This window comes from Argentina silus (genome assembly GCF_951799395.1).
Source record: "Argentina silus genome assembly, chromosome: 1".
NCBI lineage: Eukaryota > Metazoa > Chordata > Actinopteri > Argentiniformes > Argentinidae > Argentina > Argentina silus.
The window spans coordinates 17,754,710-17,779,503 of NC_139655.1; the positions used below are offsets into that span (position 1 = coordinate 17,754,710).

General features: G+C 41.9%; 1 protein-coding gene across 1 annotated transcript; it reads left to right on the forward strand.

Annotated features, from left to right (window-relative positions):
- On the forward strand, positions 1–24,269 carry LOC310801880 (polyamine-transporting ATPase 13A3-like). Its single transcript, XM_083666054.1, has 33 exons — positions 1–263; positions 4,161–4,237; positions 5,319–5,492; positions 5,772–5,945; positions 6,385–6,455; positions 6,685–6,768; positions 6,941–7,010; positions 7,152–7,286; positions 7,476–7,548; positions 7,951–8,082; positions 8,771–8,938; positions 9,513–9,670; positions 9,845–10,033; positions 10,203–10,264; positions 10,582–10,732; positions 11,108–11,233; positions 11,340–11,357; positions 11,618–11,768; positions 13,876–13,996; positions 14,646–14,770; positions 14,949–15,118; positions 15,568–15,702; positions 15,896–15,975; positions 16,090–16,132; positions 16,245–16,354; positions 16,782–16,878; positions 17,005–17,077; positions 18,341–18,518; positions 18,770–18,951; positions 19,307–19,395; positions 19,489–19,569; positions 21,407–21,502; positions 21,879–24,269. Exons 1-33 carry the CDS (start codon positions 242–244, stop codon positions 22,062–22,064), a joined length of 3,801 nt encoding a protein of 1,266 aa, XP_083522180.1. The 5' UTR covers positions 1–241; the 3' UTR covers positions 22,065–24,269.
- Positions 24,270–24,794: the final 525 nt, after the last annotated feature.

A 24,794-nucleotide genomic window follows, 5' to 3' on the forward strand; every position in this document is an offset into this window, starting at 1 on the left:
TGTGTCCTTTAATGACCTCACATCCTGTTTTTCACTTCCTCCTGTTCAATGGTGGTGAATGGGCCAGTTTCGGACAGTCGGAACCCCGCATGGAACCACAGCGAGCGCATTGTCAATATTGTACACGCGCGTTGTCCATGGACACATTCCAGGGCGCTCATGTTAAGCGGGTGCTGAAGGCTTTTGAAAGAGATTTAAGATTTTAAATGAGACTTGTCCCGCAATATGTATAATTCCTAATATGAAGAGGCTAGAGGGTTCAGGTAAGTGATTATTTATGTCCTTTCCATGCACATATTTAACATTTCACAGTTACTGCCAACATTCAGGTGAATGCACCCGTTTCTGAGAGCTCATGTTTCGCATCATGACTTGTGATCATGTTGTAACAAAGTTCAAAAGTAACATACACAAATAAGCAATCCAATGAGCGTACACATTAAATCGTTTATTCGATAAATGAATCCATAGAATCATTATTTGAGGACTAGGTTTGTTAACTAATTTTTCTACTGTGGATAAATGTTACTTACAGAACGATTGTGTCAGATATTAAGATTAGACAATTTGGATTGTATTGATTTATTTGCTGAGTGGTTGTGTATTCTAATTTGACTTGGTGTAGGCCTATAATATATACAAAAGGAACCACAAATTGTGTTTTATATATATATATATATATACACTGCTCCAAAAAATTAAGGGAACACTGAATTTGATCACGGCAACTCATGATGTGATTCAGTAGTGTGTATGGCCCCCGCGTGCCTGTACGCATTCCCGACAACGTCTGGGCATGCTCCTGATGAGTCGGTGGATGGTGTCCTGGGGGATCTCCTCCCAGACCTGGATCAGGGCATCAGTGAGCTCCTGGACAGTCTGTGGTGGTACTTGGTGGCGTCGGATGCACCGATACATAACGTCCCATAAGTGCTCAATTGGATTTAGGTCAGGGGAACGAGAGGGCCATTCAATGGTATCAATGCCTTCTTCATCCAGGAACTGCCTACACACTCTGGCCACATGAGGCCGGGCATTGTCCTGCACTAGGAGGAACCCAGGGCCCACTGCACCAGCGTACGGTCTGACAATGGGTCTGAGGATCTCATCCTGGTACCTAACAGCGGTCAGGGTACCGTTGGCTATGACATGGAGGTCTATGCGACCCTCCAAGGTATATGCCTCCCCAGACCATCACTGACCCACCGTCAAACCGGTCATGCTGGATGATGTTATAGGCAGCATTACACTCACCACGGCGTCTCCAGACTCTTTCACGCCACAGGTGCTCAGTGTGAACCTGCTCTCATCTGTGAAGAGAACAGGACGCCAATGGCGGACCTGCCAATTCTGCTGTTCTGTCGCGAATGCCAATCGAGCTGCACGGTGCTGGGCAGTGAGCACAGGTCCCACTAGAGGACGTCGGGCCCTCATGCCACCCTCATGGAGTCTGTTTCTGACAGTTTGGTCAGACACCAGTAGCTTGCTGGAGGTCATTTTGTAGGGCTCTGGCAGTGCTCCTCCTGTTTCTTCTCGCACAAAGGAGCAGATACCGGTCCTGCTGTTGTGTTGATGCCCTTCTACGACCCTGTCCAGCTCTCCTCGTTTAACGGCCGGTCTCCTGGTATCTCCTCCATGCTCTTGAGATTGTGCTGGGAGACAGCAAACCTTCTTGCGACTGCACATATGGATGTGCCGTCCTGGAGGAGCTGGACTACCTGTGCAACCTGAGTGGGCTGCAGGTACCGCCTCATGCTACCAGTAGTGACAAGGACACTAGCAGAACACAAAACTAGAGAAGAATCAGTCATGAAGGATAAGGAGAGAGCAATTGTCTGTGGCCACCACATGCAAAACCATTACCTTTTTGCTTTTGCCTCTCCAGTGCACCTGTTGTCACTTTCATTTGCACCAAAGCAGGTGAAATTGATTCACAATCACTTGTGCTTCCTAAATGGGCAGATTGATATCCCTGAAGTCTAACTGACTCAGTGTTACACTGTGACGATTAAGTGTTCCCTTAATTTTTTTTGAGCAGTGTATATATATATCTCCACACACACATATATATGTATATAATATACATTGTGATTCCCTGATTGTAGGGATTCACTTTTGTGTAACTGCATCTGTGTCAGCAACAGACACAAAATCTCTAAGCATTCAACCCATGCTTCAACATTAGTGATTGCTGCTTGTGGCTGCTTATTTTAAAAAAGACAACTTTTAAGGATGACTCAAAGTTGGAAGTCCGTTGCTTATCAAAGCAGAGCAGCAGACAGTTTTAAAAAAAATAATCTATTATCAAACCCATTCATGTAGTTTGAATAACCACGTTAACAAGTATCAGGCTCTCAAACCAACTGCATATACTTTACCTTACTAAAGTACAAAACACACACACACACACACACACACATGAAGTTAGTCAGCAAGTTCGGGAGGGAGAAGGCAATCAGACAATCAAAGTAACAGCTGATAACCAATCTATAACTCCACTTACCTAAGGTATAAAATCTGCTCACAAACACATCAGCATTGTACCTACAGACTAAACCATTGTTCACACTAGCAGTTTGAATTGACTCAAATAACCCAATTAAAAAACGCCTCGGTTGTGAGCCCAACCATAAGTCATATCCATGCCAAAGAATATTACACGCATACAATCGCACTACTATAAGTCTAATTAAGTGGAACAGAATTAGTGAAACAAGCACTGCTTGGGTCGTAAATCACACTGATCTCCATTCAGTGATCATTTTCTGTATGGCTCTATCAGATAGGGTGTGATAACTAATAATAATAAACTATGGCTACAGTAAGCCTGATGAAAGTTCTGAATGAACACAACAAAAGAACATAAAACGTGGATAAAAAAAAAAAAATGATTGCCACAAATCTAGTATTTGTTAGGGTAGAATGTATTAATGCTAGAAAGACATTTCCAGCTTTGAAATAAAATACATTCGGAACTAATGGAGAATTATATTGTAGATATAGACTATACTGTAGCGAACGGCGGGGCAGAGCAGCTTGCCTTAAGCGGGTATCGATACCCGCTTAAGGCAAGCTGCTCTGCCCCGCCGTTCGCTACATTGGTGTCAGAAGTGGGATGGCGCCCGTGAGGCCATCGGAGAGGCGTGTCCACGTGAGAGACTCGTATAGTGAAGCGTGAGGGCACGCTCTCCCGAACGGAGGGGATAGTGTAACGACCCTGTGTAAGGCCCGTTAGCAGCTCGGCCAAGTGAGTTAACTCTCTTGGTGTTGTGGCTAGCGCGGCCGGTTTGTAAGCGGAAGGTTGCGAGTTCGATACCCGCTTAAGGCAAGCTGCTCTGCCCCGCCGTTCGCTACAATATATTAAGTCAGCCTAGTTCTTGATCGAGTGCAAATGCTAGTTGCCACATCTTTATTGACCAGACAGGGTTGAGAAATGTATGTGATATGACAGCCTTGTGCTCCAAAGTCGAACTCATCAAGTAAAAACACAGACCAATACAAATTAGCCCAGGTGTTAATCAATCAGTCACCTTTTATTTACATATCTGGTGCATGTTTACAATTGCAATCTGTCAAAAAGTGCGTAACCAGCAACCCAGGCCTAAACCCTCAACCCAAGGTAACAGCGGCAATGAAAAATAAACCTTGAATGTTCAGATAAAAGCGGGCAAGCTACAAAGAGTTAACTCACCCTGGCAGAGAAGCTAACATGCCTTATACAGGGTCGTTACACTATCCCATCCATTGAGAAAAGCGTGCCCTCAGTATACCAAGTCCCTCACGTGGACACGCCTCTCCAATGGCACACACGGTGACCATCCCACTTCTAATACCAGTGTAGCGACCGGCAGGGTAGAGGATCTTGCCTTAAGCGTGGATCGAACTCACGACCTTTCGCCGGCTAACTGCCCGTGCTAGCTACTGCCCATGCTAGCTACTGCCCATGCTAGCTACTGCCCATGCTAGCTACTGCCCCAAGAGGGTTAAGAGAGTTAATTCACATGGAGGTGATGCTCACAGGTCTTATACAGGGTTGTTACAGTATTGAAACCTAACTTTGACATAATTACACAAATAGTGATGGGACTAAATTATACCCAAGCACGGGATCATCAGGGATGGAGAAAGGTGCGGTTCTAACATGTGACCTCTTGTTTCAGTCGGGCCTTTGAACACTTCTGACAGGATGGAGAAGAAAGAATTAAAGGTGGTCAACCAGGGCCTTGAGGAAGAGATGGTGAGCATACAGATCGAAGCACTGTTCTCCTCTCCAAATTACACTATATCCCTTACCATAACCTATCAAATGCTCCAAACCTCCGGTCGTACCCCAAGGATTAGATCGGTCCAATATGGCAAAAATTCAAAATTCACTCGGCCTCCCGTAGTTATCACAATACAGTTGATAGATACAGAATCAAATATTTTCAGATTTACAAGATTGACTGGTTTAGGGGATAGATCTGGCCGGGCAGACACAACGCGATTCCAGCCACGAATTTGCCACGAGCCAAGTTCTTACGACCGAATTGACATATCGGCTATAAACGCGGTCATCTGCGGTGAAATTGACGCCTTGACTCGTAGGTCAACGACATGAAGACAAGACACGACCATATCCGATTGGAATTCCTGGCTCCCCTCTGCTTGTGAAGTTTGAGAATAAGAATCCGGGACGTCGTGCGCAAATTGAGTTTACTATAAAATACTTAAAAGAATAGCTACATAATACATTCAAATTCTCGGGTGAAACCATGAAATTGACGAACAACGTTTGGAGCTCTGGCCGGACCAACGCTGCATTTATAGGCCTATCTAGCGAACATTAACGTGATCGTTAGAAATTCCTGTTATTTTGTAAATAAATGAATAAAAAAGACAGCCCCTGCTGTCTGCGTTTGGATATCGTGTCCAAATTCTCCTTATGTATTTTTTTTAGGCTTTTTCTCGGTGCATACAAAAACTGGCTACAGTTTAAATGTTTTACTTTTTTGTGGCCAGCGCCATTTCTGCCATTGTCCTGGCAACAAACAAACATTGAACGGGAGTGTGAGAGAGGGCTCAGTCAAATCGCCTAGTGTCATAACTACCATCGGGACAGTGTACATTGAATGACAGCATGATGTGGAGAATTTGTCTTGCAATATGACCCTCTTGTCGGTTAGATCGGTTTGTGAAAATCGCAGTGTCCGCCTGGCTTTAGAGTATCACTTCCACAACCCTTCAAAAGTCCCACCTTCCCTCTAGTGGGTTTTACAACACATTTTGTGCTCTGACCCAAATGTGTGCCCATATTCTGTACATGGTCTATTCTTTAGGAGGTGTGGGGGTATCAGCCCTGCCTGTGGAAGATGGTGCTGGTGGGTGTTGGGGCGGTGTGCAGCGGTGGTCTCCTGCTCCTGCTACTATACTGGCTGCCTGAGTGGGGAGTAAGAGGGACCTGCACACGTACCTCCTTCAGAGAGGCCCAGACACTGCTGCTTAGGTCCACGGTACACTCACTGGAGATGTCTCCCCTCTGACCTCCAACCATTTTTCTCCATTTAATGTTAAGCAAATGTATAGGCAAATGTATATATGTAGAGTATGTGCATGTATGACATGCAAAATGTTCATAAACACACACAGTAATGGTGACATTGTATTGAGACAGTATTATATTGACTGTAATGACCATCTACCGTACTGACAAGTTAGTGTGTACAATGGATCATACTGTGTATTTACATCCCTAATGAAAAGTGACCTGACACAGCTCCATACTGTTGTAGGATGAGTTCAAGAGGTGGTTCCGGGCCAAGGTGCATGTGATGCTTGCCCCAGGGAAGAGGCCATTTGACAGTGTGGAATTCCAGACTACATTCCATATATCCAATGGGGATGGAGCACACATCTTTAGCCAAGAGGAACAGAAGCGAAAATATGTCCATCTCAAGCCAGTACAGGTAGTTCCCTTTGATTACTACTACTGTATACATCAGATGCTGTTTCCCGATAGTCTGAAATGGCTCCTTCACCTTATTCTCTCTCCCTCATAACCGCTGTTTGGTGAAAGAACTGTGTTTGTTGCCACCATATTATATTTATTCATTAAAGGGATAGTTATTTAGGTTAGATCGGTGGTCCTGAGAGGGAAGGGAGATTTGGGAAGGAAGCTATCTACTATTGAGACACAGTCAGCAATGGACACAGGAAGTCTATGATGGCTGCAGATAATGTCAATGTCATTAATCCCTTAGCACATACAGTGCATCTAAACCTTATAGTAGTAGTATAGAGCCAAAAGAAGAAAAAATGTTTCACTCCCTCATTACTTACGCGGGGCACTGTATATTGATGCATTGCTATCCTCTGAGCTCAAATCTTCCCCTCTCTCTTTCTTAGATACACTACTTCACCCACCACAGCACAAAATACTACTGGAATGATCTGCTACAGAATTTTGAAGTGTTTAAGTAAGAGTACCACTGCAAACCTACAGTGCTGATTTAGTGTTCACATTTAAGAATCAAAAATATATATGTAGGAAAATCATATAATTTTGGGAGAATTGAATACCAAAATGCCATGGATGTTGTTCATCAGTCTAATAGAAGAGATAGACACACAGATATACACACACAAACTCTATGTGTCTGTGTGTATTACAATGGAGAAGATGTACTGTGTGTGCTGCTCTTCTAGAGGTTTGGAAGATATCAGGGTGAGCTGTTCCAGCATCCACTCTGACCACAGCTCAGGTCTCAGCAAACTGCTTCAGGACTACAGGTACTACTCTTTTCCCACACAGATACCATACTCAAGCTCAAAATCTGTCACTTCAGGTACATAATTTGTTTCTAACATTTGCCTTAACTGGTCATTCAAAACAGTACATACAGTAGTTGGCATGTTTAGAAGCAAAAAAAAAATGCTAATTGCCTCATAATGCTTCAAATAGGAGATTGTTCTTTGAGGTGAATGAAATCGCTGTGAGGGTTCCTTCTGTGTTCAAGCTACTCATAAAAGAGGTAGGCTATTGTGTATCCTACTTCTCAAGATGTATAAAACAAACTGTTAATTGTCCATTGACTTCCATGTTAGAAATTGTATAGACAGCAATATAATACTGTAAAACAAGCTTGATAATCAGTCATCGTCATTCTCCTCAGGTTCTGAATCCCTTCTACATCTTCCAGCTCTTCAGTGTCGTCCTCTGGAGCACTGAACAGTATTATTACTATGCAGCTGCCATCGTCTTCATGTCTATCATATCAATAGCTACTTCGCTGTACACAGTCAAAAAGGTGGGTGTAGAGCATTTCCTCCCTTAATAAGTAAAGCCAGTCATGCTTGTCTTTGGGTACCTAATGTCAGATCTTTACATTCTAATCACTTGCTTTCGCAAACCTTGTACGGATTAGATGCGTGTGTCTGCAAGAGATTTTGTATGATTTTGTGTATAATGATTGGAAATACCTTCTTTTTTATCTCAGCAATATGTTATGCTCCATGACATGGTGGCGGCCCACAGTATTGTACGTGTTTCAGTGTGTAGAGGAAATAAAGGTACGTGAATGTCTGATAAGGGAGCGGGGGAGATGTGATAATGTTACAGCAGTATGTGTGATAGCTTGATAATTAATACCTTTGCATTTAATTGGTAACATAATCCTTTCTGTTGTTATGTTTCCCTTCTGAAATACTATGCAAGTACAATGTAGTTTATCTGTACTAATATCATCTCTCATTCTTATGTTAGTAGTACCTAACCAGTTATTTCTATTTATTTTTGACATGGCTGTCTGTAGATTTAGCCAACTGCTTTTCTTGTGGGCTATAGTTTGATTTTCCATGATCCACAACCTTGGAGTCTTGGTATTGTGTTGAACATAAGAAAAAAAGCAATACTTGATAAACATGTACTGTAAATATATATTTGTATTTTTTCCCTTTCTTGGTTGAATCCAGATGTTGAGGAGGCCATGTCCACAGACCTGGTCCCTGGTGATGTCATAGTCATCCCGGACAATGGGATGATCATGCCCTGTGATGCAGTGCTGGTCCACGGAACATGCATTGTCAACGAGAGCATGCTGACAGGTGATACAAACTTTATTTTCTCTATATGCTAAGAACACCTTGAACAGACAGACTGCTGAATGCGGTTGAGGTACGGTGGAAGTCCATTGTTTTCAATGGGATACAGTGTACATGATTGCAACACAGCAGCTGCGTTGCATGCCGCACGCATGCTCCGGTGGAAGTTGGTTTAAAAGTTACTTTGTGATATTCTACGCTAACTGCCAACACCACAACAACACTGGTTAGACTCCCAACAATGTTGGCTTTTATTCAAACCCTGTTTTGGACTTTTAGATGCAGCCAGTCAATTGTTTGAATGACAAAGTGCAAACCACCCAACTCAAGCTCTCACTCACCATATTATGCTAGTAGGGGGAAAACAAAACAGCATTTCTGCCAGATAGCAAACATTTTGCCTCGGTCTGTACCAATAATTTGCAGGCACAGAATACAGGTATGTTAACACAGTCAAAACATCTTAGGGTAATCTCCATTCTTTTCCTGATTGTTAGCAATTAAATAATATTAATCACTTTGGCATTCACTTGTGAAGTATTATGATAACATTCTAATCTCATACATGGTATAATGGATACTCCCTGAACATTAACACTAACTATAGGCCAAAAATGCTATTGTGCTGTAACAAACTTTGCTCACTTGCCTCATTATGTGACTAAGTGTCCCACTGATCCTCCATCCTCAGGAGAGAGTGTCCCTGTCACCAAGACCAGCCTGCCTAACTCTGGGGAGGAGGGGGCCAGTACCTACTGTATGGAGGAACACAAAAGACACACACTCTTCTGTGGCACCCACATCATTCAGACTCGCTTCTACACAGGGGAACTTGTCAAGGCTGTGGTGGTTAGGACTGGTAAGACTCTTGTGTTCTTTTACATTTTTCACTTTGTACAGTTTGTGTCACAGTTCCATCTGGACACTAGGGGGCAGCGGAGACCGGCCCATGAACATTCAGGCACACAGATGCTTATTATTACATTTTTATTTAAGTTGTTATTCCTGTGTGGTGGCTTGACTCTCGCCAGTGGTACGTTCTCTCATGGTCCTCTAGGATGCGTCTCGATATATGACCCTCTAGTTTCTCGTTAAGTCTGTTTGTTTATTATTTTCTAAAGTAGTTCCTGTCTACCCTGTGGATTACTTGAAGTAAAGTGGCTTTGCCTTTCAACTGTATTCCTTCGTCTGGTCTCCTCTCTGCGCCTGGGTCCTACCCCACATATCCTCACAGTTTGTGCCTAATATGTGTATTAGTATAGGACAGACTCTTTTATGAACTGGTATACAGGAAGTGTGAGTGTGCATGCGTGCACTCACCCACCCTTTTAATGGTTAATGTGGGAGGCCTCTAACTGCATATAATCACAAAAGGAATTACAATCTTCAAATGTTATTCAAGCTCTTGTCTTCCCATATGTGTTGTCCCTCAGGCTTCACTACAGAGAAGGGCCAGCTTGTGCGCTCCATCCTCTACCCAAAGCCCACTGACTTCAAGCTGTACAGAGACGCCTACCTCTTCCTGCTGTGCCTGGTGGCTGTGGCAGGGATTGGCTTTATCTATACTGTAGTCTTCAGTATCATAAACCAGGTACACTGTTCTATGCTTGTCTGTACATCCATTTAAAAGGTTGATTGCATTTGTATAGTGCTTTTTCATTGGGTGCTTAGTCATGCAGGTTGCCATTTAGAGTAAATGTCTGGTTCCTCTCAAGGTGGCTGTTCTCTCTCACTTGAATTGGAGTTTTTTTCCATTCATTCCCAGGTTCCAGTAAAAACCATTGTCATTGAGTCTCTGGACATCATTACCATCACTGTGCCCCCGGCTCTACCTGCAGCCATGACAGCGGGCATCGTCTATGCCCAGCGCAGGCTAAAACGTATGGGCATCTTCTGCATCAGCCCCCAGAGGATCAACATGTGTGGGCAGCTCAACCTAGTCTGTTTTGATAAGGTGCCCCCCAATAGTGCCCCCTCCTCACACACTCACCCCTGTGCCCAAAACACATCAGAAAACGTTATGCCAAGTGTCAGGCTGTTTCAATTGCTAGCACATACAGGGTTCCAGCATATCATTTGAAATTGAGGAATAGTCTAGTTACTGGTGTTGCTTTCCTACATAGACTGGTACTCTCACTGAAGATGGCTTGGATCTTTGGGGTATCCAGAGAGTTGAAAATGGCAGGTGAGAAGGACATGCAGTGTCCATGTTTTTGCGTTTGTAAATGTTTGTCTTCACCTTGTGGCAAGGGGAGTTTTTCTGGGCCTGGGAGACTACAGCAAAAAGCAAACCACAATTTGGACTTTAGCAGAGCCTAGAAAGACTAGCATTAACATCACTGAGTGAAAAAGGGCAAAATGACACCCTAAGTCATGTTGCTAAATCTCCTGCCCCATTAAATAGTTTCAAGGTAGCTAAAAGATAAGGTGATTTTGTAATTTAGGTGACCTATCCATTTAAGTCACACTCAGTATCACTCAACCTTTCTTTTCCCCCTTCAGTTTCTTCCCTTCAGAGGACGACCCTGGGAAAGAGAGTCTGGTCAAGTCTAGGTTTGTGGCTTGTATGGCAACTTGCCACGAACTGACTAAGATTGAGGGAGTACTTTCCGGAGACCCACTGGACCTCAAGATGTTCAATGCCATCGGCTGGGTTAGTCTGTCTCACCTGGATCTTATACTTCCTGTTAGCCACATGCCTATAAACTTTAATACAAGAATTACATCCAACATCCAAACTTTCACAAGTATGAAGTGATGGATTGGCCATACATACTAAGTAGTGTGCTAGTGTGGGTATTGACACATAAATACATTCCCCTCCATTTGTCTGTATGCCATACATTTTTTGTGCACAGGAATGCTACGTGTTGTTGCTTTGTGACAGCACCAAGACAGCACCTAGCTGCCTAAAACATAAGCAGACAGGTACCCAGGCTAACTCCATCAGGTCGAAAAGGGGCTGCTAGTTCTCGATCGAGAGTTGAGACCTGACATGTTATTTAACACCAATAATTGTGATGTATAGATTCTGGAGGAGCCTACAGAGGAGGAAACAGCTCTCCACAATCCCATAATGCCCACTGTTGTGCGGCCACCCAAACAAGTGCTCCCTGAGATCAACCAGAGTGTCAATCATCTAGCCCAGAACATGGTATACTATAGACATACTCTTATACCTCTAAACCTCCAAATATCCGAGTATACAATAGTCATATACCAAGGAGGTTTTAAATGCAAACTTTCTATTTCCTTTCCAGGAGCTATTTGAGTTGTCGGTAAGTAGTCTGGGGCTTTTTCTCCTGTATCTTTTTCGATGTATTGAGACAGTAGGAGAGAGAGCCTATTACACATGTTTCCTTATGGTTATAATGCATCTTGAAGGCAACATTTCTGGTTAGAACCTGGTTAGATTTGTGATTACCACAAGAAAGGAAGGAAGAATGCATTTGAAAGAATTGAGACTTACATTCTGACATATGGACATGTTGGTTGACCTTGTGGTTTGCGTCTTGTCTTTCTGTCTTTCCTCCACCAGTCATATGAGATTGGGATTGTTCGCCAGTTCCCGTTCTCCTCGGTGCTACAGAGGATGAGTGTGGTGGTCAGGAGGCTTGGGGAGAAACACATGGATAGCTACCTCAAGGGGGCGCCAGAGGTTGTGGCTAACCTCTGCAGAGAGGAGACAGGTCAGGCATCTACTACCCTTGAATAGAGTTTGAAACGGGCCCGAAATTTCAAGCCCAGCCCATTGATGTGAGGCCCTAGCCCAACATTGAAAACATTTTTATTCATCCATTGTGCACAACTTCAAAATTGCAGAGTAAGGAGAGGAGAAAGCCACTCACTAAGAAGAGTGGAGAGAGAGACTGCTTGTAAACTCACCTTAGTTACTATCAAGAACTGCATTTATTGCATCTGCCTTTATACAAACAAAACAGGTGACAGCAAGATCTGGTTCATTTCTGGAAATATATAAGGTTTTTGCATTGATGGCAATAGTTCTCCATATAAAATAGGCTTCACACTTTCAATTGATCTGATACTCTTGGTCAGGTGTATGCAAAGAGAGCATGACAGAGCAGAGGCAGATTAGGGAATTGGGAATGTTTATACAATTTTATCGCAACCTGTAAACACAATTAGTTAGGACTGACAGAAATAGCGAGAGAATGTAAAAAGGTGCTCAAATACCAAACTAAATGATTTGCATTTTTTAAATACTCTTTCTAATCTGTTTTATTTATTATGAAGTTAAAATAGAGACTCTCAGCTTTTATTTTAGGTTATTTGTGTACATATTGGTTTCGCCATTTAGAAATGGCCCCTTATCCAGTGCCCCTTCACTTTTTCCACATTTTGCTGTGTTATAGACTCAATTTAAAATGCATTAAATTAAAAGAATTTGCCATCAATCCACATACAATACCCCAGAATGACAAAGAGAAAACATGTTTTTGGTTTTTCAATTTTAATAAATTTCAGTAAATGTATTAAAATTGAAATAGAGAAATAACTAATGTACGTAAGTATTCAGACACTTTGCTATGACACTCTTAAAATTAGCTAAAATGCAAAAATGTAATCAAAAAATCACTCAATAAGTTGAATTGAGTCCATCTTAATGCAAGGATAATAGTTATAGCAATTGTAATTGCATGTCATTTTGGAATTAATATCTTTGTTTTTATAGGGTCTCTGATTTGCATGGGACTTTAGGCAGTTACTGCATGCAAAGCATTGTCGACCAAATACTAAACACGAGTGCTTAATTTGGACATTATATGAACCTGTCCCATTTCATTTGGTGCCTTGAAATAGGGGGACTATGTATAAAAAGTGTGAAACCATTTAGAAACCAAATGTCTACTTTAACCTCATCATACTTGTTGGATTTAAAATCCAAACTTTTGGAGTATAGAGCCAAAAAAAGAAAACAAATGCTCCACTGTCCCATTACAGGCAGGGCACTGTATATTATCTAGGGTTTAGTCCGAACAAGCAATGTGATTGGCCGAGTGGCATTCAAAGCCATGCTTTGTTCCCTGATATAGTAACAGTGATGACACGTTTTACCTGTTTACCATACATTGCAAGATTTATTTATCACGTTACCTTGACAACAATGGTTGTTTTGAGAACTTGAGCAGGGCAGAAACTACCACAGTCTATAAAAAACGAAATACTTAAGGCATTGTTTTGTTGTCAATTCTCTCTGCTTTGTTGTATAAAACGACGCCCCTCAGCTGTGACTTTATTCACGATAAAGCATGGCCTCTCGTACCTTATTGCTTAAATATGTAGCCTAAACGACAATAACAACAACAACAGCATATAATTGAACATGTGCTGCTGTGCATCTATCACTGACTAGAGCAGAGGAAGAGAGAGGGAGAGAGGGCAGTTGGCGTGTGTTATCGGCCTCGGAAGATTATTTATAATTTTTTTTTTTTTTTTTTAAACTCAACACAGTCTCGGCAAACCCAAGCCTGCCCTGGCCCGAATCAATTGTCAGAAAATCAGACCCGGCCTGAGCCCTTCTGGTCCTGTCTGGTCCTCTCCGGTTCGGGCTGAAAATTCTAATTCTACCCCTGAACCCTGACCCACCTCCTAATAACTTGTCATATAAGATTGGACAGGTTTAAGGAATATAGTTGTATAATGGAATATAGTCCATTATACAGACTGATAGGACAGATGGAATTTTTGTCATTTTGCTTAAATGTATCCAATCCTCTCAGATCTACCCAAGTGCCCTTACCCAGTGTTTATTCTACTCCATCTCTCTCCCTGTAGTACCAGAGAGCTTCACAGAGACACTGGACGTGTACACCAGGCAAGGGTTAAGAGTGATCGCCCTGGCACATCGCCAGCTGGAGGCCAAGCTCTCCTGGCACAAAGTCCAGAACCTCAACAGGTACAATACTCTGTCACCTTATGGAGGAACAGTTGTAGAGTTAGAATAAGGGAACATGTGTCCAAGGGGAGTCTTGTCCTTTCAGGGCATTCTTGACCTTGCAATTATAACAGTGGTAAGGGATAGTTCACCCAAATTAAAACAGTATTTAGAATATCTATGGGCCAGGAGAGACTTTAATCCACTGCACTCCTCACCACCACCTCCTGCCCTCCATGCTCTGGTCATCTGCCTCTTCCTAGCTCCGATCCCCCCATGCAACCTCCAAGAACCTCTCTACATCATCGGCAATCTCCCGAACCAAATCAAAACATGTTTGATATTTGATTGCACCCAATGCGCATTTCACTCAAGCCTCTATAGTGAAATTGTATGATAATTGATGCCACGCATCTTGCGATGGAGTTTTCTCCTCTTTGTGTAATGTGAAAGGCTATCCGACCATAGGAATTCATATTTTGTGTAGTGTGTAGGCAGCTTAAGACAGTTGAACTAAGTTAATGAGGCATTTATAAGTTCTATTCTTCAATAATCAATGGCTATATATCAATAGTTAAAACGTAAAAAATGTCTACCAATCCCAGTCTGCCCCTTTTTAATGTGCTTTTTGGTCCTGAGGTAAATCAAGTCTCTTTCTTACGCCCTCCAGGGATCTAATTGAGACCAATATGGAGTTCCTAGGGCTCATAATCATGCAAAACAAGCTCAAAGAAGAGACTGCTGGGGTTTTAGCAGACTTACGACGTGCTAACATTTGCACTGTGATGGTTACAGGTAAGGCAACCTCATTCATCCACAATACAAATGTTATCCAGATAAAGGGCAGCTGTTGTTAATCTTGGAGATTGTAAATGATCTAGCTCCCGACGGCTAACTGACCCCTACCACATCTATACTGATATCAATGTAAGTGTAGCATCTTGTTTCCTCCCTCCTCTCTCTCTCTCTGTAGGTGACAATATGCTGACAGCCATATCAGTAGCCAGAGACTGTGGGATGATAACCCCTCATGAGAGGGTCATCATTGCAGATGCCTTGCCTCCTAAAGAAATCCAGCCTGCCCAGATCACCTGGCATTACACAGAGAACGCCGCTCTACTGAACAAAAAAGACAACCAAATGGTGTGGGGAAAAGAGCAGTATAGGACATGACACTTGGGTCATATTTGAGTTGTGCTTGATTTAGCTTGGAGTTTGCACTTTTGGAACTTTTCTATTGGTTCCATTCTACATCAAACTAAATCAAAGGTTGCTCAAGTATTTGAAAGTATCTACAGTAACATACTATGTATTTGTATGCATTTGACCCAGGTCTGGAGGATATGGACTAGATTGATATTGAACTATTTACTAGACACAGAGTATGAACACACATTTCTTGTTAAGCAGGTCTCCCTTGCAAAGGGATTTTTTTATTTTTTTATCTCAAATTACTTCTTGGTCAGGTAAATGGTTATAGAAAAACAGACTGAGTGTGTAGTGATAGTACACAGCCTCACTTTCCCTTTGGTATTAAGGCGAATGACCCATAATGGATGCTCATGTCCCCCCTTTTCTATATTGTTCCCCAGTCAGTGGACATCAGCCTTGAAGATGTGGCCTATGATGAGGAGCATCCCAAGCAGCAGGACCAGCGGTATCACTTTGCCATGAGTGGCAGGTCCTTCGCGGTAATCACAGAGCACTTCCCCGACCTGGTACAAAAGGTCAGAACTTAATTATACTTGCTTCTTTTGACTAACAGGAAATTAGGATAACAGGAAATACACATTTTTGTTTTCATTGAGTTTTGTCCCTAGAGAAAATTCTAGAAGAAGCAAACAGTACTCAAGTGGTGCATTACATGTAACTGTTTAGAAATGACATTGTGATGGGTGTGTCCTTTTGGTGGCGCTGTAGCTGGTGCTGTGTGCCACAGTGTTTGCCCGCATGGCTCCTGATCAGAAGACCCAGCTGGTGGAGGTCCTACAGAGTGTTGAGTGAGTATTCTCTTCCATCACTGAACTGTAGTATAAATATTATGTATACTGGCACATTTCCATTAGCCAGTGAACACATTCTGTTGGTAGGCATTTCTTGTTTTGTTTCTGCAGCTACACTGTGGGGATGTGTGGAGATGGTGCTAATGATTGTGGTGTAAGTATGATGTTGTCTGATGTATGTTAATCTTTTATTAAAGATTGGTTTCCTCAAGAGTTTACTGGGAACACAATTAGTGACATACGTGACTTGAGTGCTCTATCCCCAGGCCCTCAAGAGAGCTCACAGTGGGATCTCCTTGTCAGAACTGGAGGCCTCTGTAGCCTCCCCCTTCACCTCCTCCACCTCCAACATCTCCTGTGTACCCAACCTCATCAGGTACTGTAGCATAATATCATTTCACACCATCGGCCACACAATCTAGAATGAGAATAATGAAGTTATTTAAAGAGACTGCTTGAGTGCTCTCATTGGCAGGCTATGTGGCTAAGGAGATGGAATATACAGTATGGCTATGGCATTTGAAGATATAGAGAACACGTTGGCAAATAAAGTGTATAACAAAAAAGTACAGGACATTACCTTGTTGGGGATAAATGTGTGTGTAGGTATTGTAAATCCTCTTCTGTTATTTACCAACCACCTGATAAATAATGCATGTGTTCTATAGTAACATTTCTATCCTATTAGTTCACAAAAAGTGCTTCCACTCACAAGGGTTGCATGTTTGAAATGGCTAAAACAGGTAATTTATGACTAATACATGTTTTGAAGTGCTGGATGAATACTTATTGTGTCTCCACAGGGAGGGCCGTGCTGCTCTCATCACCTCCTTCTCTGTGTTCAAGTTCATGGCCTTGTACAGTATCATCCAGTACCTCAGTGTCACCCTCCTCTACTCTGTAAGTACTGCACCCAGATCAATCAATGCTGCTGTAGTAAACTTGCAGACCTCATAACCGCTGATTTGAGATCAGAGTACTTTAAAACATCTTGGGTTGAGGTTATTCTGTCTCTTTCTGTCCTAGATCCTCAGCAACCTTGGAGACTTCCAGTTCCTCTTCATTGACGTTGCCATCATTCTGATCATCGCCTTTACAAGTGAGTCGTCTTCTTCTTCTTTATTAGCTGTACTTTTTGAGTTGAGTATTTAAGCAAATACACTATCTTTAGTTTTAAGCCTTTTATGAGAGCACGGCTTGAAAACATGGCAGTGACAACATGACAGGTATTGAAATCCTCATTAAAACCTCCTATGAATTCTCTTTGAATAATCACATAATGCAACCATCAGCTGAACATATACTGTATGTGCAATCAATAGATCTCTCAAATACCATAATGATTATATCCTACCACAGTCTACACATCGCATCAGATTCAGGTAGGCTATTGTACACGTGTCAAGAAAACATTCATTATTGGTCATAAAAAATGCCTCCCACAATGAAGGCACTTGCTGCTGCAGTCTGTGAGAAGTGACTGCAGGACTGCACATTACAACTGTGAGAGCCTTGATCTCACAACTCTTGTAACTCAAGCAGTCGAATATTTAGAGCAAGTCTGACACATTTTATCTCCATTATGCAACAGGTATTGAAAGGCGATGATCAGCATTGATCAGAGGCTGCTCTAAACTGATGCTGTCAAACACGTGTTTGTGCACAGACATGCTGTCCACCATATAAATGACATTTTTGGTTAAAGAGATACCACAGGATATTTGTAGAATTTCAGTCACTCTAAAATGTGCGCACAAGAGCCAAAAATGGGTCCCTGCGTGTCTCACGCAATAAGTCTATGCCAGGTGCACAATATTGAAATGAGGTACAAATAGATCTAATACTGTAGATACTAAACAGCCATACAATTGATATGGTATTTATATTTGCTAGAATTGTGAAAAGGAAGGGAGCAAAGCTTTTCAAACGATTACTGAGTTTCAAATGGGTGTTTCTACCATGCTTTTTCATGAGAAAATCTTCAACCAGGAAATTGCTTTAGGAAAAGATATGCATTACAGCCTACGATTTTGTGCCCATATCGGGTAAGTGAGTGATCGATATGATGTATTATAGGATGATGTATATGATGTAAATAAAGGCTATAGCATAATTTCAAGCCCAAAACAGGAGGTTTAAATACTGACGTAGTCGCAAAGATCCTTTAGCATCTCTTAAAGTTAAAATTGCAGCATACATTATATTTGATAAATGTACGATTATTGCCAGAATTGCAAATTTTTTAAATCCACTCTGAAAACATTGTACTATAATCAAAATACAAAATATATATTATACAATTCCCATGTATTTTCCCCAATCCCCCACCCCTGATTATTGCCTGTGCATGTTCACTACCCAGTGAGTCTGAACCCTGCGTGGAAGGAGCTGGTCGCTCAGCGGCCCCCATCCAGTCTGATCTCAGGACCTCTGCTATTCTCAGTGCTGACCCAGATCCTCACCTGCCTGGTCTTCCAGGTGCTGGCCTTTCTCTGGGTCAGAGAACAGAGCTGGTACGAGAAGTGGACGGCCCTCTCTGAGTGAGTACTGCTGCCACTGCAATAGGGGAAATAAACAGAGGGAATTAAATTGTTTGGGATGAGAGGAATTTTATTGATTTTGTGAACAAAAGAGAAAAAGGGAATGGGGGAATGGAGAAGGAACCAAAAATAATTGGCACCATAGGGCAAAGCCTCTTTTTTACTTTCAATACAATGTTTTTTTCTTGTAAGAAAACCAAAAAAAGTGTAAAACCTCAGTCTCTTTTTTTGCATTTTGCCCTCTTTTACAGTGCTTGTAATATTTCCACTGCCAGTATCTCCCACGGTCTCAACGTAACATCCCACAACGACCACAAAAATATAAAAAACTATGAGAACACCACTCTCTTCTATGTGTCATCCTTCCAATACCTGTCGGTAGCCATTATCTTCTCCAAGGGCAAGCCTTTCAGACAGCCAAGCTACAAAAACTGTGAGTTGTGAAACAGATGAATTGTATATGAATCTCCACACAGCAACTACATAGACACTTTACATTTGTGTTGTAGTAGTACAGTAGTAAGTATGGATTCTAAGAGTCACAGTGGTCGATGATATGTACCGTAGATAGATATGCAGCCTAATACAAAAGTGTACTTATACACAAGTTAGCATTATATTGTTGCATCCGAAGCAATGGAGTAGAGGGACCCTGTCATGTCAGCATGCCCCAAATGTATCATTTGGGCAAACCACCACTGATTCATCAGTTACTTTACTTTAATCACCAAGTGTGGCAGCAGAATGACCCAATCTGCCTAATTTTGTTCACCATCATGTGTCACTAGGGCCGTTTATGCTGTCCTGTCTGGGTCTATACATCTTTCTCTTCCTAATTGTGCTGTATCCTGTGCCTGCTATTGACCGCTTCCTTGAGGTGGGTGACACAGAATAACCACCATTGCTCCACAGAGTTAGAGTTTGTTCTGAAGCTATCTAACTCCATCCCACTGCACCTTCTCCTCCTTAGATTGTGTGTGTTCCCCATGAATGGCGCATCACAGTGATCATCATTGTCATAGTGAATGCAGCTGTGTCTTTCCTACTGGAGGTATGTGATAGGGATATTCAACAACATACAGTGCCCTGCGGAAGTTATAGGATAGTGAAGCATTTTTCTTTTCTTTTCTGTGATTTTATTTTGGCTCTATACTGAATTTGAAATGAAACGATTACTATGATTTCTTTTTATTATACATGTTGCTTTCACTATTCTGAAATTACAACACTTTTTATACGTAGTCCCCCTATTTCAGGGCACCAAAAATAATGGGACAGATTTATATAATGTTCAAATTAAGCACTCATATTTAATATTTGGTCCTTCCTATCCTTTGCATGCAATAACTGCCTGAAGTCTGCAATAACTGCCCATTGACCCCACCAGATGCTGGGTATCTTCTCTGGTGATGCTCTACCAGGCCTGTACTATGGCCAACTTCAGTTGTTGTATGTTTTGAGGTATTTTTGCGTGTTGCATGCATGTTCAACTAGATTTAAAACTTGGCCAGTCAAGAACTTTCCACTTTTTGGCCCTGAAAAACTCCCTAGTTGCTATGTCAGTATGTTTTGGTTCATTGTCTTATGAAACGCCATCCAATGAATGTTTCTGTACACTTCAGGATACATGCAGCAGTTACATCATCAATCAAGACAAGTTAGCCAGTTATAGTGGCACCATGTTTCACAGATGAGGTGGTATGCTGTCAATCTTGGGTAGATACATTTTCCCCCAAACTTTCCTCTTGCCATCACACTGATACATGATAATATTTGTCTTACTTGTCCACAATAACTTTTTGCAGCCCTCTGCTGGCTTTTTTAAGGTACTTTTTTAGCCAACTGTAACCTGACCATCATTTTTGAGGATAACTAGTGGTTTGCATCTTGCAGTGAAGCCTCTGTAGTTCGGCTGTTGACATATTCTGCGGATAGCAGTCTATGACACATTCACGCCTACCTCCTGGAGAATATTCCTGATCTGTGGGACAGTTGTTTTGGGGGGTTTCTTAATTATGGTGAGCATTCTTCGGTCATCCGCTGTAGAAGCGATTGCTGAGCTCACCAGTGCTTTCTTTCTTTTTATTGATGTTCCAAATCATGTTCAACAGACTAAGGTTTTGACTATGTTTCTTATAGTTTTCTTTCAGATTTTTCAGCCTAATAATGGCTTCCTTGAATTTCATTGAGACCTCTTTGGTCCTCATGTTGGCAGACATTAATAGCAGACTCCAAAGGCAAATACAAAGCCTAGAATCAATACTAGACATTAACACCTCTTCTCCTACACAAATGATATGACGGAATACACCTGACTAACAAGAAACCCCTGTCAAGCCAATTGTCCCATTACTTTTGGTGCCATGAAATAGGAGGACTATATATAAATAGTGTCATTTCTAAATGGTGAAACCAATATGTACAGTACACAAATACCATCACATGAAAGCTGATAATCTTTATTTTCATCTCTAGAATCTAGTATTGATTTTAAATTTGGAGTATAAACCCAAAAGAAGAAAAAAAATGCTCAATTGTCCCATTACTTTTGCAGGGTACTGTAGGTGTGAATGTTTGTGTAACCTTGGAATCTGCCCCTTCAAGCAATTTCTTGACAGATATCCTAGATTCAGCTTGCTGAGAATGCATGTAGAAATCTGTGATTAGGTTACACCAACCAAATCAATTGATACAACTGACAATGACAATTAATCAATGAAGCAATCACATTGAATCAAAACCCATCCATTGATTAATATGTTGTTACTGTGCACTCTTTCTGCAACAGTTTACTAGTTCCTTGTCTTTGCTTGTAACCTGATCAACCCATATTACTATATGATCAGCAGCCATCTTGTTTTCCTCCTGCACACTGAAACCTCCCTTAGACTTTGGTCCTTGACATCATCTTATGGAGGTTGGTGTTCAGCCGAGACAAGCAACAGGGCAGCCATGATATGGCCTCCGCTGCTCACACACCTCAGGTTTGGAATATTTACCCCTTTGTGTCCTTTTCTGGTTAGCTTCTTTTATTTCCTGGTCTACCTCCCTTCCACAATGCATGCGGTTCAATTGATTTTATTTCACATTTGTTTAGTTTTTTGATGATTCTGAAATTATGTAAAGGGTAAAGCAAGTGATGCTTACAGTGGTTGACAGCTCATCAATCACAGCTAAAGCATTCAAAGACACATTGATCACCTGCACCTAAATGATTGTAATAGATTTTGCCAGGAATCAACAAATTATCATTAACACATGTCAATTGCAACAAATATGACATTCAGAAGCAATTGAAAAACAACCATTACTTACAGTGTATATTTGTCTCTATTCAATGTGTGCGTGTGCCATTCCTAGTTGGCCAACGATCACTGGGGCTCGGTGTTCCTCTCCTGGCTCTTCTGTCGGAGAAGGAATACCCCCCAGGCGCGTTACATGCACCTGGCCCAGGAGCTGCAGGAGGACCCCGACTGGCCCCCTAAACCCTCCACCATCACCTATGCCAGCTCTGCCCCCCACCACCACCACGTTGTGGTCATGTGACACCCAGCCAGGCCCCATAGCCAATACCAACCCTGGGTCTGCTGTTTGATACTCTGCCCTCAGACCCAAAGTGTGCACTTGTTCTCTACCTCTCGATATAAAAGGGTGTAAAGAAATATGATGGAGGGGGCGCTTAGTGGCGTAGCACACTAACGCGCTTACCACGTAATCGCAAGGTTCCTGGTTGGATTCTGACCCTCGACCTATCTTGCATGTCATCCCTCCTCTCTCTCCCATCCTTCCTGTCAATCTCTACTGTCTCTATCCCAATAAAGCAGAAATGCCCAAAAAAACATTAAAAAAAAAAATATATATCATGGAAACGTATGCTTTTAAATCCATGAGGGGGAGTCGACAAGTGCACACTTCTGGGAGAAGGGTAGACAAGCAGACCACAGCCAGGCTCTAAGCACATGTTTGTTACGGCCTCGCATCCAGTACCCAGTCTACAATCTTGCATCCTGTGAACTACTGTACTGATTGGACCTAACCGCCCAAGCCCAATATGCCAAACCAACCAGCTCCACATCAAGGACTAAAACATGAACCATGGCTTGCATTCAACACCAGCATGTACACTTATGACTGTCTCCTGGACCAAAACTGCACTGTAACAATGCAATCACATAGAACCCCAGCACTACTGAGACCTGCCTTATGTGGGCTGTCCACTCACTCTACTTTTTGCTATCTGAGCCATAGTGAACAGAGTCAGAGATGATAGTGCCATTACCTAGTGGACAATATAGAGGGCTTCCACTCATTACTGGTTGATATCTTCAGCTTGACGAAGACTAAGAACAATGGAATCTTCCACTAACAGTTTCTCGCCTGTCTTGATTGCTGCTGTAATGAAATGTCAAGAGAGAAAGGGTGTGTACTGTAACAGGACCTTATTAAGAAATAGAGAAAATAATCTCTTATTAACACACCCAAATGCATTTCTTCTATGCTAATTATGAATGTCATGAGTGGTACTAATGTATTTGACAATATTGAATAACATTCCAATGCATCAATAATGTATTATTGCAGTTTTTCTATAATGAATTTGCACATTTTATAATGACTTATTCTTCCTGTGGAAGAGCGAAGTATGAGAGCCCCATGACCCATGTGAGACCTGATACAGTGCATGTGTATGTGTGCATGTGCGTGCATGTGTCTGAGGGTATTCAAAAGAAAATCCATGTGAAATAGTAACATAATTTATGAATGGATGCATTCTAACATTTTTGTAAAGTCTGATGCCCCTCCCACTCTGTCTGCTGGGCTGTCCTGTTTCTGTGCTCCTTCACAGGAGGCCAGTGGGCAGAGGTGGGAGGGTCGTCAGCTGATGTGGTGCACCTGGGCTCTGCAGGCTATTTAGGTTGGCCACATTAGCCCACTGCCTCTCTTCCCTACTCCATGCTGGCACCACAACCGTTTTTTTTTTTTGTGTATTACACCGTACAACACCCCCACAGTATACTTTTCCCTCACCCACACACTGCATACACCACTGACCCTACAGACTTCCACCCTCCATTGTTTAATTCTGTATATAATTTGATATAGTTTAAAGAAACATTCAATTTGCTTTTGATTCTTGCGTGGTCTCCACTGACCTTGAACCATGTTGTGAAAAATGTTATCTTTTTATCCTACTTGTTGATCAGTGCCTAAACTGAGTTGATCAATGGACTAAATGATTTGTAATGATTCCTTGATGTTGGTAACATTATTAATATTTGTAAGCCATGACCTTAATGCTGCTTTTATCAAAGGGAATCATTTTAAATGTTTTTGTTATTTGTATTCTATTTGTATTCTATGAGAATAACAGCTGATTTTAACATCTGATTTTTATATTCAATTTGTACAGTACATTGTTTACAACTGATTTATCCCCTATTTGTCCAGCATACATCCAATATTGTTGAAATGCACACTCTAAACCTTTGTCATTAATATGTTTATATCCATGGTAATGTCTTACCAGAAGTTTTAATGTGATACTGTTAGTTGTAACCACAAAAACATAATAGAACTTATTTTCAAGGGTATGTTCATTTCAAAAACTGTAATGGTTGTTTACTTTAAATTCTTATCCATTGTAATAGACTCAGACATTAGATATTTGCTGAAAATGTCAACAAATACCTGTGTTCGCTCTGCAGAGAGGATTGCATGCTCTGATTCACAGGACCTTAACTCCTATTCCATTTCCCAATAAATCTGGATATTAAATCACTCCTTTGGGCGTCGTGGGGGGCTGACCCCGGTCACACTTGTTTCAGCCTCGTCTTACTGATCAATTATGGGCTTTCCCAGCCTCCTCGTTGCCTGGCATATGGGCGCTTTAAGGAGTGAGAGTGGAGGAGAAAGAAGGGGTATCATTTCATGTGGAGATCAGGGCCTATGGCTGTGAATGGGTGGATTTGGGGGGACTCTAAATAAGAGGGAGAGAGAGGGGGGGGTGTCCTGCACTGTGTCAGTGAATGGAGTCTCCCAGACATCAGGCACCGAGGCAGTTTGGGAATATTCATGATGCAGACGAGGAGGAGTCATGAATTGATGCATGTCTTACTTGTAGATCATCTTGTCGGCAAACAGCAATGTATGGCATAGGGATCCCTAGTTGATTACAGTGTAGTTTCTGGTTAGTGTTGTTGCCTCACCCTCTCATCAAGGCAATAGAGGGTTGCTGTAGTCTTTTCTGTATTCCATATTGTGTCAGTAAAGTAACAG